The sequence below is a fragment of the Saccostrea echinata genome, unplaced genomic scaffold, assembly GCF_033153115.1.
Source record: "Saccostrea echinata isolate AGI-Se365-2 ecotype Australia unplaced genomic scaffold, CSIRO_AGI_Sech_v1 ptg000020l, whole genome shotgun sequence".
In the NCBI taxonomy this organism is placed as follows: domain Eukaryota; kingdom Metazoa; phylum Mollusca; class Bivalvia; order Ostreida; family Ostreidae; genus Saccostrea; species Saccostrea echinata.
Window position 1 is genome coordinate 3735457 of NW_026889769.1, and position 14933 is coordinate 3750389.

General features: G+C 33.2%; 1 protein-coding gene across 1 annotated transcript; it reads right to left on the reverse strand.

Annotated features, from left to right (window-relative positions):
* Positions 1-558: 558 nt before the first annotated feature.
* Positions 559-14695, reverse strand: LOC133189948 (probable dolichyl pyrophosphate Glc1Man9GlcNAc2 alpha-1,3-glucosyltransferase). Its single transcript, XM_061325389.1, has 13 exons — positions 14591-14695; positions 11108-11186; positions 10474-10667; positions 8793-8917; positions 7940-8007; positions 7686-7806; positions 7456-7559; positions 7156-7276; positions 6932-7065; positions 6503-6642; positions 6249-6346; positions 1719-1791; positions 559-964 (listed from the first exon to the last, which is right to left on the reverse strand). The coding sequence occupies exons 1-13, from the start codon at positions 14653-14655 to the stop codon at positions 727-729; spliced, it is 1560 nt and encodes a 519-aa protein (XP_061181373.1). The 5' UTR covers positions 14656-14695; the 3' UTR covers positions 559-726.
* Between the last annotated feature and the right edge of the window lie 238 nt (positions 14696-14933).

Here is a 14933-nt window from a genome sequence, read left to right on the forward strand (position 1 = left end):
GGCCATAATTTTTGAATGGTTGGTGCTAGGGCTTTCATATTTCACATATGTAATCCTTGTGACAAGACCTTCCTTTGGATACCAACCACTTTGACCCTTTGACATTGACACAGGAGTTTGACCTACTTTCCAAAAAAATTAACCTTGGCCATAACTTTTGAATGGTTGGTGCTAGGTCTTTCATACTTTACATATGTAATCCTTGTGACAAGACCTTCCTTTGGATACCAACAACATTGACCTTGACCTTGATGTTTTACTTACTTTTAAAAAACTTTAATCTTCGCCATAACTTTTGAACAGTTGCAGCTAGAGCTTTCAAATTTAACATTTTTTATCTTTTGGCCTGGATTTTGACTTGCATTTGAGAAACTTTAACCTTCGCCATAAGCTGCCATACGGGGGCATCAGTGTTTCACAAACACATCTTGTTTTGTTATGTTTTGCTATATGAAATACGTCATAAAGGGTTGTGTTTTTGCATCGTTTTATTATGATGTCACAATCAAAAGCCTTCGCTCTTGTTAATACTCGTTCAACTGCTTCAAACATCAGTCCATTAGCCAATCAAAATGCATTTTACAAAGCCATTGCATTAGAATAAATATTTAATGTCCCAATTCATCCACCTCTGTCTCCACCCTCAGTACAAAAAGTGTTGCTGAGATATGCATCAGTACAATCTATACAATATATAAAATATATGCAAAGCTTATTTTAAGACATTTATTGAGACTTAACTTTTTTGTCCAATAAAGTTATTAAATAAAACTTAATCCAGGAATAAATAATTCCTACAGAACAATACACAGAAATTAGCATTAAAGGGAGAAATGGATATTTTTCAGAGGAGCTACACAAAGGAAATATTGCACTGTTCCACAGCTCCAATGGAATAAGTCCAATAATGTACAAAGATTCTAAAGAATTCAGGAGAGGGAGGGATTTCCAATTCCATGAAGACCTGAAAATTGTAACAAAGTATTGTAAATGTTATATTGTGGTAAAATTATTTTATTATAAACAGTAATCAATTAACTGAAACTAAATGTAATATGTAGAAAGAGGGGAGATGTGCAATTGTAAATAACTTTGTCAGGTTATGAAAACAAGAGGCCCATTTGCCACACTCTCACCGGAGTTACTAATGGCCCTGCTATTCTTTTTCCCTATATATTCCTATGTAAAACTTTGATCATATACTGTGGTCCCACCCTACCCTTGGGGGTCATGATTTGAACATAACTACCCAAGGATGCTTCCATATCAATCTAACTTATCATGATACCTGCTGTTCTTGATAAGAAGATTTTTAAAGATTTTTCCCAAATATTCCTATGTAAAACTTTTATACCTGGGGTCATAATTTGAACAAATTTAAATCTACACTATGTAATGAAGCTTTCTTATAAGTTTCATCTTTTGTGGCCAAGAGGTTCTTGAGAAGATTTTTTATAAGTTGCCACCAAATTGTCACGACTTCTTCGTTATCTCCCCTTGGTAGAAATTAGTCCAGTTGTTCTAGAGATGAAGTTGAAAATGTGAAAAGTTTACAGACAACACAGGACAGACTGAGGAATGCTAGACGCTTTTCAATCAGAAAAGCTTACTTGAGCTTTCAGCTCAGGTGAACTAAGAAAAACTTAACCTATTAGACTAATTAACATTGTAAACACTTTTAATGAGTATTTAAAGATATAGAAAATTTTAAAACTCACTTGTAAATATATCCAAGACTAGAAAATGCACATACAGAATACACTAACATCAATAGAATCTTGGTCATGGTTTCTGAAATAGAGTAGGTGTCTTTAAAACTACACTAAAATGAAAACCTAGAAATGTTGAAAACAGAGTTAATGAATTGAAAGATGACAAAGCTCACCTTGACACACCTATCTACATGTAGGGCAAAGTTTCAATACCAAATGAATGTTCAGTAAGATTACTTGCTACAAAACAAACTTTTTCACCCCAAGATTTCTCAATAATGTTCTATAAAGAAATGTAAAAATTACATAAAAGAAATGGCAAAAAATGAGAAATTCCAAAAAAATTCACTGTTTCTTAATATTTTAGAATTTGACATCATTTACAACAAATTAAGTCCAAATATATATGTATACCAATCCATGCATCCTAAGTTTTTGTTTGTAGCAAGTGTCTAATACTAAAATAAATGTCACTTGCAGTGTCCTAAGCAAAGCTATGTTTCTTTAGACCTATCATTCATGCAAGTTAATCAAGGCAAGCAGAGTTTTCCCACCATTTCAAAGTAAGGGCAAGAGATCAATTGCTACAGACCTGAGTTTATGGTTTATCATCAACATACATGTATATCTGTAGATGTTAAAATAATTATATTTGAACTTTTGGATTTTAACTGGCATTTTTATTAATTGAAGCAGTCAATTTGCCTGATTCATAGGGAAATAAAGTGCCCCGCCACAGCATGATACGCCCGTCAAATATTGTTCAAATGTCATAAACAGTTTAGAGTGCAAGAAAATCATGACAACCTTGATACAAGGATTTCAATGATTTTTCCATTCCTTATAATATTTGTTGTGGTTGTGTTAGAGCTTGACAAATGCCCATCTGCAGCCCCCCCCCAGCTTTCAGATTTGTGAAACATGATGCTCTGAATTAGTTGATATTTTCCAAAAATTAAATAAAAATATCATATTAAACAATATCAATTTAGTCTTAACAATTTAATCTATATCAAATTAATATTAAAAATAAAAGGCTGGCCATCAAATGACATATGCTATTAACTGACAAGCAGTTCTTCTGTCTAATTCCCAAAGGATAAAGATAAGAGCTGCTTGATCAGAGATCCTCTAACAGAAATGATTGAGACAGCTATAGCTTTCCTACACTGAACTCATTAATTAATCTTTAACTGGATGCATGTCCACTCATTACTCCCAATGGATGAATGGATCTATACATACTTTCTGCTTTGTAGTGCCATAAAAATGCATATTTATGTCATTCTGAAATTAAATTTGAAAACAAAGATTTTTTTAAAATTTGTTACAAAGATTTATAAAAAGAAAAAAAAATTGTGCAATCTTGATGCAACATTTTTAATGAAAGAAAAAGTGAGCAAGCTCACATACCCCACGCTCCCCCAAAACTCTACAATGCAACACATAATGAATGGCACCGTGCATTAAAATACACAGTATAATTCAAAAAGGGGCATTACTTGCAAAAAATCATCACATCAAAACTTCTTGCATATAAGGACATTCAAATCTTTGTATGTTACAAATTTAATTGGGCTGAAGTTTCTAGATAAATAATGGAATCAAAATTTCTTGGTAATATACAAATCTATACATTATGTCTGAAATACCTACAAAGTTTCAGGAAATTCAGTGCAGGACTTATGCTGAAAACTGTTATTTAAATTCCTCAGTGATTTCGATTTGTTAATGAGTGTAAGTCCATGTCCAACACATGACAATTTACACATATAAATAATTGATGGAAACAAAATTGTGATGTAGTCATATGAATTTGTTTATATACTGTACTTATGAAATTATTTAAGGCTAAGCACCAATTTGAAAGTGGGGTGGGGAGGGGGGTGAGAACTATCCAAGATTTTGTGTGTGTGTGTGTGTGTGTGTGTGTGTGTTAATTCATTAATATTTTGATCTCAAAATCAAAAGGGGTCTTTTAAGGCCACAAACTATTTCACATAAAATTTCATTACAAAAGCTGATTCCAGTGGATTTCCTTATTACTTAGCTGGAAAGTTTCTTCAATAATAGACAAATCTCTTAAGGCAAAAATAAAGAAATCGGAATTTCCTGGTAATATGCACATCTACACATTGTGTACTAAATATCTGCAAAGTTTAACCAAATTCTGTGCAGCGGTTTAAGAGGAGTTGCACTAACAAACTGTTCATCTCTATATTCAAGATATGGCCAAAAATCTAAGTTGAAAAGTGCCGAAATTCCCAGAAAAATAATGGAATCAGAATTTCCTGGTAATATGCACATCTACACACTGTGTACTAAATATCTGCAAAGTCTGACCAAATTCTGTGCAGTGGTTTAGGAGGAGTTGCGCTGACAAACTGTTCATCTCTATATTCAAGATATGGCCAAAAATCTAATTTGAAAAGTGCTGAAATTCCCAGAAAAATAATGGAATCGGAAGTTCCTGGTAATATGCACATCTACACATTGTGTACTAATTATCTGCAAAGTTTGACCAAATTCTGTGCAGAGGTTTAAGAGGAGGTGCGTTGACAAACTGTTCATCTCTATATTCAAGATATGGCCAAAAATCTAAGTTGTAAAGTGCCGAAATTCCCAGAAAAATAACGGAATCAGAATTTCCTGGTAATATGCACATCTACACATTGTGTCCTAAATATCTGCAAAGTTTGACTAAATTCTGTGAACCATTTTAAGAGGAGTTGTGCTGGCAAACTGTTCATCTCTATATTCAAGATATGGCCAAAAATCTACATTGTAAGTTGAAAAGTGCCAAAAATCCCAGAAAAAATAAAGGAATTGGAATTTCCTGGTAATATGCACATCTACACATTATGCTCTAAATATCTGCAAAGTTTGACCAAATTCTGTTCAGCGGTTTATGAGGAGTTGCACTGACAAAAATACAGGAATGACGGACTGACTGACTGACTGACACACTGACTGACACACTGACTGACGGAGGGGTCAAAAACATTATACCTCATGCAACAAGTTGCGTGGGGTATAATAAGGTTCCTGCATTACTCTTAGATTTGTAGGGACTATCTACCATAATTAAAACATTTTTTTTAAATACTTTATTTTTTTTAGATTTAATGTCAGACTGGTTTTAAGCTGCAATTCATACAGACAACAGGCATGCTGATTCCAATATCCCTACCCCTCCAAGTCTAATTAGTTTTAATTATATTGTGCAATATCAAATTAGTTTATTATACAATATCAAATTAATTTATTATACAATATCAAATAAGTTTTAATTACTTTTCACCAAATTCATTTTAAAAGTTAGGCTAGCCAACTATTTAATCCAACATGGCTGATTCTTTTTGCCCAGTTCCCAAGAGATATAGATAACACTGCTTGATCAGAGATGCTCTACCAGTTAGTTCCTCACACTAAACTCATTAATTTCTCTCTAATTTGACATGCAATTTTCTGTTATCAAATTCTCCTTGATCAGTGCTTGATAATTACACCCATGGGAGAGGTGGAATTTCTCTTGTAACATTACATTTGTTATCGATTGCTGTAAAGTAATAAGTAAAGTATAATGAAAAAAATAAGTATTTTCTTGATTTAACATTTTTAAAATAAGGACTGCAACACTCTTGCATTTTTTGGGATTGTGTAATCTAATAGTAAAAAGACAGTTTTTTTTAAAATTTCACTTAAATTAAAGGTCACAGTGACCTTGAAATAGGTCACGACACACCTTCTACCTAAGATGCATAAATTGGCCAAGTTTGATGATTCTAAGTCCAATGGTTTTCTAGTTATGAGCCGGACAGGATTTTTCCATATTTGGCCATAGCATCTTCATTAAAGGTCAGAGTGACCGACTTTTAGTGCGCTACACTCCTTCTACCCAAGAAGTATCAGCTGACAAAGTTTGATAATCCTAGGCCTAATAGTACTAAAGTTATGAGCTGGACACGAGAAAAGCTAACAGACAGACAGATGGACGGACATGAACGCCATAACATAATACGTCCCGTCTAAAGACGGGCGTATAAAAACTGGGTACAGCTCATAGACAGTAGACATATACATGTAGGTCAGATGCAGCATCTTAAGCAAAACTGGTAGATGCAGCATCCATACAAATCAATGGGTAGGATTCACAGTTACATAGAAACAAACCTAAGCAAAGATCTCTAACAAGGTCACTCATTTAGAAAATGTAGGTAAGATGCATTGTCAGAGGCATGACTGGTAGTAAGCAGCCAATGAAGCATCATCCAACCAAGTTTGATTAAGGGAGGGCCTATAACTACATAGGAAAAAACCTGCTTCAAAAATTTTAAGCTGGGATACCAACACTGAGGTATACTACAGCATAAACTCATCCTGACTTTGTCAAGGTGAACTAAAAAGTGATTCTGCAGAAATGAGACTGATTTCACAAGAACATTTAAGTGACCATGCAGAAGATTATTGTGAATGAGACATACCAGTATATACAGTATATTTTAATATGACTGATAAAACAAGACAGTACTATACCTGCTGGTGTGAACAGTAATGGAAACAAAGAATAATGGCCTGTTGTTGAGAGGATTAAGAAGACAGAGGCATCTTCCCTTCTGTTCAACACTAACAAACTGAAAACAGTCATTTTAAATGTCTAAGAATAATAAAATAAATATTGTAAACTTAGCTTTAAAATGAAAATATTTTGAAAATGGATTTCAAATACTGAGGAGTTAATTCTATGAAAATCACTTTTATCATGAGAAATTATAAGAGAATTTGTGTACCATAATGGTAATATGATGATGAGGATGGCCTTTTCATGAACATGCCAGCCGAATAAGTAAGATCCAAAAGCACACAATACAACTGCTCTGACAAAACTTTCTGGTCCTTTTGAGATATTCCATAGATAATACATGACTGGCTGCAAAATGACAAGTCAATAAATACACTGTACTTGCAGCTGTAGTTCAAAATATGACTGCCAACTCACATCAACAAATCCCTGCTGTTATGTGACAAATTTATGTTCAAGATACCATAGATCAACTATGTATATATGGAAAACATAGTTCAACTATGTATATATGGAAAACAAGAATTATTTTCCCAAATATATGGGATATATGTATTGGTGTTTGGAACTTAAACACCCTTTAAACATTTCCAGAAGCTAGAAATACCTTATTCAACAACAAAGTATTTATACAAACCAAAATAGAAAGAAGAGTTGCTATAAGTGTAGCTATTGGAGGAACTGATGGTAACACTACATGATGGAATTCTTGCACTAGTCCTCCTGTCATCACTGCGGACGGGGCACCAGTTGTCAGATGTAGCCTTGACGCTGTTTTAAGTAATTCTTAGTGGTTAGGAGTCAATGATTTACAAGGAAATGTATCATAAAATCATTCATGCTGTCCATATCATTGCTTACCTATTATTGTTAAAATTTTATCAACAAAGTTATATAAAGCCCAGACATTCGGAGCCCAGTAGGCATGGCACAGTCCTCGTTTAAAGGGAAATAACCGAGACAGAACTTGTGGTACTTGTTTCTAAATGAAAGTAAAAATAATCTGTTAATTTTGAAGCTTCTGAAAGAGAACAGTCTTAAGGAAAAAAGGGGTTCATAAAAACAAAATAAAAAGTACTGGCCTTGCATTTTATTACAATGGGTACGTATTCTACATACTTTATAACAAGACACTGGGTATCAATATAAACTTGGGCTTACTAAATACAGGAATGGTCCAAAGGATAAGGCAAACACATAAATGACAACAAAACCAAGAGAAAAAAGACGAAATGGTGAAAATGATGACCACTGGAACTTTCCATCTAAAATTTGAAGAAAAAGAAATTGTAAAAAAATTAGATGCAAGTTAGGTATTTTAAAAATCCTAAATTTCACAATATTCTTTAGATTTTTTCAAGTGAAATACTTAATACTAGTAGTCTACATACCTGTTGATTTAAAACAGTAATGTCTCAGCAGATAGACAAAATATGCAGGTGCAATGTACAGATAAATGTGTTTGAAGTTGAGCAATACCGAAAACCAAAGAGCTGACCAAATAATCTGATTCTGCAAGAACAAAATGTTATTTCAATAACCCTAACTTAAATCTTGTTTTTATGTTGCTTGCCTGTTTTCTGTCAGTTTGTTTTTATCTCAATAAAAAAAAACACAAAAAGAGAATATAAATTGAATTCCTTACCTGTAACAAGCAGGTAATGGACCATAAAAGAATTCCAAACATAAAGCCATTGTATTGAAAATGAATATGTTACAATGTTAAGGTTTTCTAATATTGAAATGGAAATAGAAGCAAAATAATTTTAAAGATGAAGTCAATGTGACCTATTTTAGTAAAGGACATATTTCCACCTAAAATACATCAAACGACTATGTTTGATGAATACTGGTTTCAGAATGTACAAGATCTGCACAAAATATGACAATGTACAGCCATAGATTGCCAAGACCTACATTTTAAGTCATCTTCCCACCAACATGCATTAACTGAAATGGATATGTAAAGGGTTACCAATGATGATTCCAATAATGTGGGTATGTAGTGTTATCCTTTTCTGTCCATCATTCTGTCACAGTTTTCCAGACTTTTTTCGCTATGCTTGTAGATAATGAGCTTATTTTTGTTTCTTGATATTGATGACTAACAGATCAAGTGCTAGCTTCATAATGATTGACCCATTTTTATAAAGTTCATGGCCCTTAGAATTTGAAAATTTCTAATAATTCACTGAAAATTTCTATCACTCCAAAATAACCTTAAAAAAAAAACAAAAAACAACCAACTTATAAGTGGACTGGCTTATAGGTGAGTATACACACTTAAGATACAGAAACAAAAGTTTTGCTGATTCTTGGTTTTAAAAACAATTTAAGATATGATCAAGACACAAGAAAAATAAACCTAACAGATGGATGGATAAATGAATTTGTAATATATGTACCAGACCATACTGGGCAAGTCAAATGAGAGACATATAAAAACTCTGGTCTACTGCAAGAAAATGCCAGATTATAAACTTGTAATAAAAGGATATGATCTACAACCAGCAGGCCGAAGTTACACAGAACCAAAAAGGAGAGAACCAAGGCTTTGTTGGTGAACATGCTGACATCTGTAGTTTTGGTTTCTCTCCATGCACTTTTCATGTAATTACAGAACCTATAAAAGTAAACAAAGCATTCTGACAGTTTATTTCACTTAATTGCAGTTATTATATGAGTAGATACCAGATTATGAACACATACAAAGTAGTTAAAATGATTAAGCAAATCAAACCAACTGCAAAATGTGCATGTACATTTACTAATTGCTTTCCCTTTTTCCCCATGGGATGGATATGTTTTTCAAGTATACACTAGACAAAATTGCTAACGCAACACCAAAGGAAATTAATATTTTCCTTTTCAAAACTTATTTATGATGTATTTGATATATTACTATGTTACTTGAGTAAAAAATGAGGCATTTAATGTCTTAATTGATAAATAACCACAATGATAACTGAAGCATAACTCTTTTATAGAAATAATGAAATTTGTGCCCATGCTTTTTTGAAGAAATAATTTTTTATTTTTTTCTTTGTGTTCTATATGTTTGTACCAATTAAAAATTCAGGAAAATTACACTGTATGCAGTGTTTGACCCTAGAAGTGCATGCTAAAGCAGTCAGTATGCTGTCTGCAGGGGGTTCCTTTGGAGAAATCTGTAAAAAATTAAACAATTAAAAGATTGTTCATTCCTCTAGTGAAAAATTGTTGCATATAGATTAAAAAAACAAAGATGTTAAGCAAGCACCATATGACAATTTCAAGATTGTTCCTTAAAATTGGGGCAACCAGAAGTTAGGTGGACTGGGTAATGACACCAAGGCACTTGATAACTACTAGGCAATATGATAGTCAGTTGCTGTATATCATTTGATTTTTAACTGTAAGACTGCTTCTGTTGCAACCTCTAGGACCACCATCTGTATCACCAACTTCATACCTAGGAAAAAACTGCACAGTGCACATCGGGAAATTGGTTTTCAGGCAAGGTCATTTAAGGGTCTTGTCAGTACTCCAAGACATATGTCAATCCCACTGTATCAGAAAAGATGGCATATTAGGTATACTAGTACCAATTAAGCAAATGTTCAATTCACAAATAAGAATAACAAGTGATGCGTTAGCAATTTTGTCTAGTGTACATGTAAGTGTTCACAAAAAATATCTCTGTTTGCATCAATAATACTTAGTGTGGTAGTGTTAGATATACGGCTTCCTACTAGTTTGGGCTAGTGGAGTAACTCTTTAGCTCAATCGGTAGAGCATTGAAATGGCATGCCAGAGGTCCCAGATTCAATGCCAAGCAGAGGCAAAAACTGTCTCTGTTACAAATGACCTAACAACTACAGTCAAAACTCCTTATCTTGAACACTATAAGACCAAGATTAAACTTTGAGATATCAGAGGATTTGAGATAACGAGGGTAAAAACACAAAGAAAAAGTGCCTGGCACTGCCTACTAGTATCCCTGGTATTCAAGTTTTTGGTGTTTGATATAACAAAGTTCAATTATAAATTGCATTTAAAGTTTCTACTCCAAAAAATGAAAGTTTAGTCTTATAAATGAGACAAAGAATGTTTTAAAACAACATTATGTAAATTCATAAAAAAAAGTTATGGATTTTACTTAAAAAATTTATTGTTGAATCCCTTTTGTCAAGCTCTTACTTGTTGACAGCCAGCATCAGGATGAAATCTGTGAGAATGACAGAAAGTCGCTGGAAAAGGACTGTGGCTTCACTGGCATAATTCAGATTCTCTACCCTCAGCATTTCCTTGTCAAAATAATAGGCCACTTTGGCCAGGAAATACTCAAACCAAGCAAAGAAGGGGGGATAATCTAAGGTCCATTCTGAAGTTTTCTGAAAACAAAACCATAGAAAAATAAAATATGTTCTTGTATACACTATTCTTCTAGGGACAGTGTTAAATCATGAGAACTTAAACATTTCAATATTTCCTGTGTAGTCCCTGATTTTGTTACTTTATAATTAATGCATAAATCAGAGATAACATAAAACTTTCAAAATTTAAAATCATTCTCATAATAACTAAGTGTAAACTTCAACTCATCAAGCTTCATTATTTACTACAACAAAGTAATTTCTTACTATAGGTAAGGTGAATAGCATTTAACATATCAAAAGATGTGCATTACTATCAATTAAATTAGACAAAAACCATCAAGAAATCATCATCAAAAACCTAAATGTACGGTCTGTCTTCCTTTCGTTCAGAAAGGAGAACCAGCTGTGTCAAAAAATATTATTAGAATTAAAATGTACTTCTTTTAAAAACTTACCTCATAGTACCATTGCTCTATAGGTCTGCTGAATGTAATCGCCAACCAGTTCCTGTGAACTTCAAAATCCGTAGAATGGCTGGAAAGATCATTAATAATCTTTAAAACACTAAGCAAATGACATTATTGCCAATTCAATTTTATATCTGATCTCAAAAACTAGTTCAACCCTCATTGCTTACACTTTTGTTGTTAGATATTTAAACAGGTATGTCATACGAGTATATTGATGTAATTTATATAGACTTGATTGCTATGACAGAAGTTTTTGAGCTCATTTGTGCATTCTGACCAAAATTTTAAGCTATTAAAATGTATGAGAGAACTAAAATTCAATGTATTATAAATTTATAATAATAACATCCGGATTAGACAAGTTTCACTGTATATAATTAAACTGGGTCTGTAAAACAATGTTGTTTAACTATAGAGCATTCTACTTAATTATTATATTCAGTTTAATATTAGTAGTGACAGCATTTAAGGTTTAGAGGGTGTATTTCATTTCCGCAAATTTTGAAAAATTTCAATTCTTCATGTATGTTTCCTAAGATGTTTTATTACATTTCCACAAAAAAGATCTCTACTACTATTATAACTATATCCTGTGGCATTGAGTTCAACTCAGGTTGATTTAAATGGCTTCATCAAATGAATCCAACTCATTGGAAATCACTTGAGATAAAACCTAACTTGTTATGTGTATGTACAACATGGAGATTGTACACTTTCTTATTAATAGGAGGAAAACATGTCTATTATATGTCATCAATTGGTATTCCTACAGATTATTGAATTCTTTATTGCATATCAAGTACATGTATTGCAAATAAATGTTTTAATTGTACCATAGGACTGGCAGTAATTTAGATTTTGCTTTGATGTTGTTGTGGTGTATTTGCCAGAAGAATCACAGTTTTTAAGTCACGCCCTCTTTTTGGCATCAAGCCATACTGTGACAAAACCTTGACTGATGAATGAATGATGTTAATTTCCAGACCTTGGCAATGGCTGATGAATGAATTAAGTCAACATTTCAATTCAAGAATACTAACATTGAGCTTGTCGATGTTCGCTTCATAAATGTTTTTGTATGTTTTCTCCGTGCATCCTTAATCAGTAAATGATACGTCCTATCTCAAATTCTCGTCATTATCTTTCCCGTCGCCAAATACATATAGCAATTTCACATCAGAAGTCCCCGCATTTTTTTTTTTTACTTCCAATATCATTTCAGACTTTCATTAAAATGTCAGAAATCATTCCATTTTTTTTTTCTGTACGCCGATTGCCATAAAGAAAATTTTGAATGGCGATGCTTCCCATACCCATCCACCCACCCTTTAAAAAAAAAAAGATAATAGAAAGATAAATTTTCTTTCAGAGTTGATGTCCTGAATATAAAAGCCTACAATCGCTACCCCTGTACCTGACAAAAATCATGTTTTTTGCGTCTTCAACATTCCAAAGGTACAATATCTTCACATGTACCAATTTCGAATTTTTTTTCAACAATTTGCCTTGCAGATGGAGACAGCTATTTATACAAACTCCGGACCGTGACTTGACACCTCGTAGTAGGCGGTGCTAATTATCAACTTGCTTTTCTCTCATTGGTCCTCTGGTACAAGTAACTTACACAATAGATATTAATTAGTTAGCAGTAAATACACTCACAGTTTTTATTCATGAGGGGCGGAGCCCCAAGTGAATGAAAACCTGTGAGTGTATTTACTGCTAACCAATTAATATCTATAGTGTAACTATAACAAACACTATTTCATCATGCATGCTGTTTTTGCTATTTACTAATTAACATAATTTATCTGCATGTTTTATGGGTGCTAGTAAATAACCAGATAACAAACTGCAGAAAAGAAGTACATTTTTGTGGAAGCATAAACAAAGAAACTGTGGAATCATTATACTCCTTTAACATTTTATATGTATTATATATACGTTTTTTTTATGTTTAAATATTATATGTGTATCTAAAGGATTTTGATGGTATCCAAGTTCTTAATACAATTGCATTTGCCCCATTAGTCACACCCATCAAATATTTCGATAATATCAACATATGTAAGTGTTCTTTTTTTCTTTGGTGTATGTATATGTACAAATAAAGTTGAAATGATATTCATTTTAAATCAACACATTAACACAACACATGGGTACTAGTTTTATTTAAGTGTAATGTTTTGGGTCGTGGATATCAGCCTTGGTAGCTCAGTCAGTAGAGCATCTGACTAGTGATGCAGGGGTCCCAGGTTCGATTACCGGTCAGGTCATATATTTTTCTCCTTTCCTATTACATAATTTGGTGCCGTTGACCACCCCCAGAATTGCGGGTGAAAGTCCTGCCAGGGGCAATAAAAACTTGGGTTGTGACTTTGAGGGCAAAGACAATTTAAAGAGAGAAATGTAATGGTTTTGGCTGTGGATATGGGCCTGGGTAGCTCTAGAACACCTGACTAGTGATGCAGGGGTCCCAGGTTCCATTCCCAGTCCAGCCACACTTTTTCTCCTCTCCTCTTACATAAGTAAAAACTGGGTGCAACAGAAAAATATTCTTTGTGATATAGAAAGAAAAAAAGTCATCAACTCCTATTTCGTACATACATTCCCTAAATTACATGGCATGTATTTTTTAGAAAACTTTTGGCTGTGTTTTGAAACAGGTGAAGATTTCTTAGACACTTAAAAGTTAAATGCTTTTGTCAGTCTTGCCAGAAGCACATCTAAAGTACTACAGAATGCAAACCCTTTGCACTTATTCAATGGCATATGCATAGTCAAAGACAAAACAGAATTATATTGCCACCAAATGGTTCAAAAGCCACCTGAAAAACTTAGGAGTGGGACGATCCACCGGTGCACCGATGCATCACAGTATTCACTTTGACGATCTACAGATCGATTCATCTAATTTAGTATCACGATACCTGACCGCACTTTTTTTTAATTTCCAAAAATGTCCGGGCTTTAGAATTCGAAATTTTTAGTCCTTTAGTCTGTATCATCAAGACGTTTAAACAAACACAAATAAAGTACAAACGTCTTTCTGATACAGAATTCAAGATATAAGCGTCAAAATGGCATCAGACACGCCGGATTATATTAAATTAACTAAAGATTTCTGATTAATTTTTATATAATTGACTGTAATTTGAGTCAAGAAACTTGAATTCACAGTTCATTTGTTGAATTGGTTTGTTTTCATACACTGTTATGTTCCAAATTAAATGTTCTAAAAAAAATTCATAGTTTTATTTGGTTTTAAATGTATCGTGATATGTATCGTATCGCACCTAAGGTATCGTGATATGTATCGGATCGGCTAAGTTCAGTATCGTCCCAGCCCTAGAAAAACTCCGACAACAATGGTACATAGAGTGGTTCTGCATTGCATTACAGCCCATGTGTTCTTGTATACATAATTTAAAAAAAATCTACGTAAAGGTAAAAAAAAAATGCATTTACTATGAAGGAATAAGGAGAAGTTTTATGCAACTGACTGCAAAAGAGATCTGCCACACTTCTCTCATTTTTCTTTCCTCAATGTTGAAGAATTTCTTTCACAGAAGACCTTTATACCCATGCAAGAGAGCGTTTTGCTAACCATGCATGCGAATATATACAATACAAAACCCACTCAAATCGAAACGATTTATTCCGTGAAAATATAAGTATTTTAGAAAAAAAAAAATGATAAAACATATATATGTGAATTACTATATTACTACAAGAACCTGACATATTAGGAATATATATTATACACTTATCCACGGCTGTGTATGGGGATAGCTCTGTAGGGGACTACCAT

What these genes read in the sequence shown, in the direction of transcription:
- LOC133189948 (XM_061325389.1), bottom strand. Translation starts at nt 14,655, where the DNA reads ATGAGAGAAGTGTGGCAGATCTCTTTTGCAGTCAGTTGCATAAAACTT. An exon ending in TTGGACCATTCCTGTATTTA is followed by an intron (nt 7,277 to 7,455) that starts GTAAGCCCAAGT and finishes ACTTTCATTTAG; the next exon opens with AAACAAGTACCACAAGTTCT. An exon ending in ATCATCATATTACCATTATG is followed by an intron (nt 6,347 to 6,502) that starts GTACACAAATTC and finishes GACTGTTTTCAG; the next exon opens with TTTGTTAGTGTTGAACAGAA.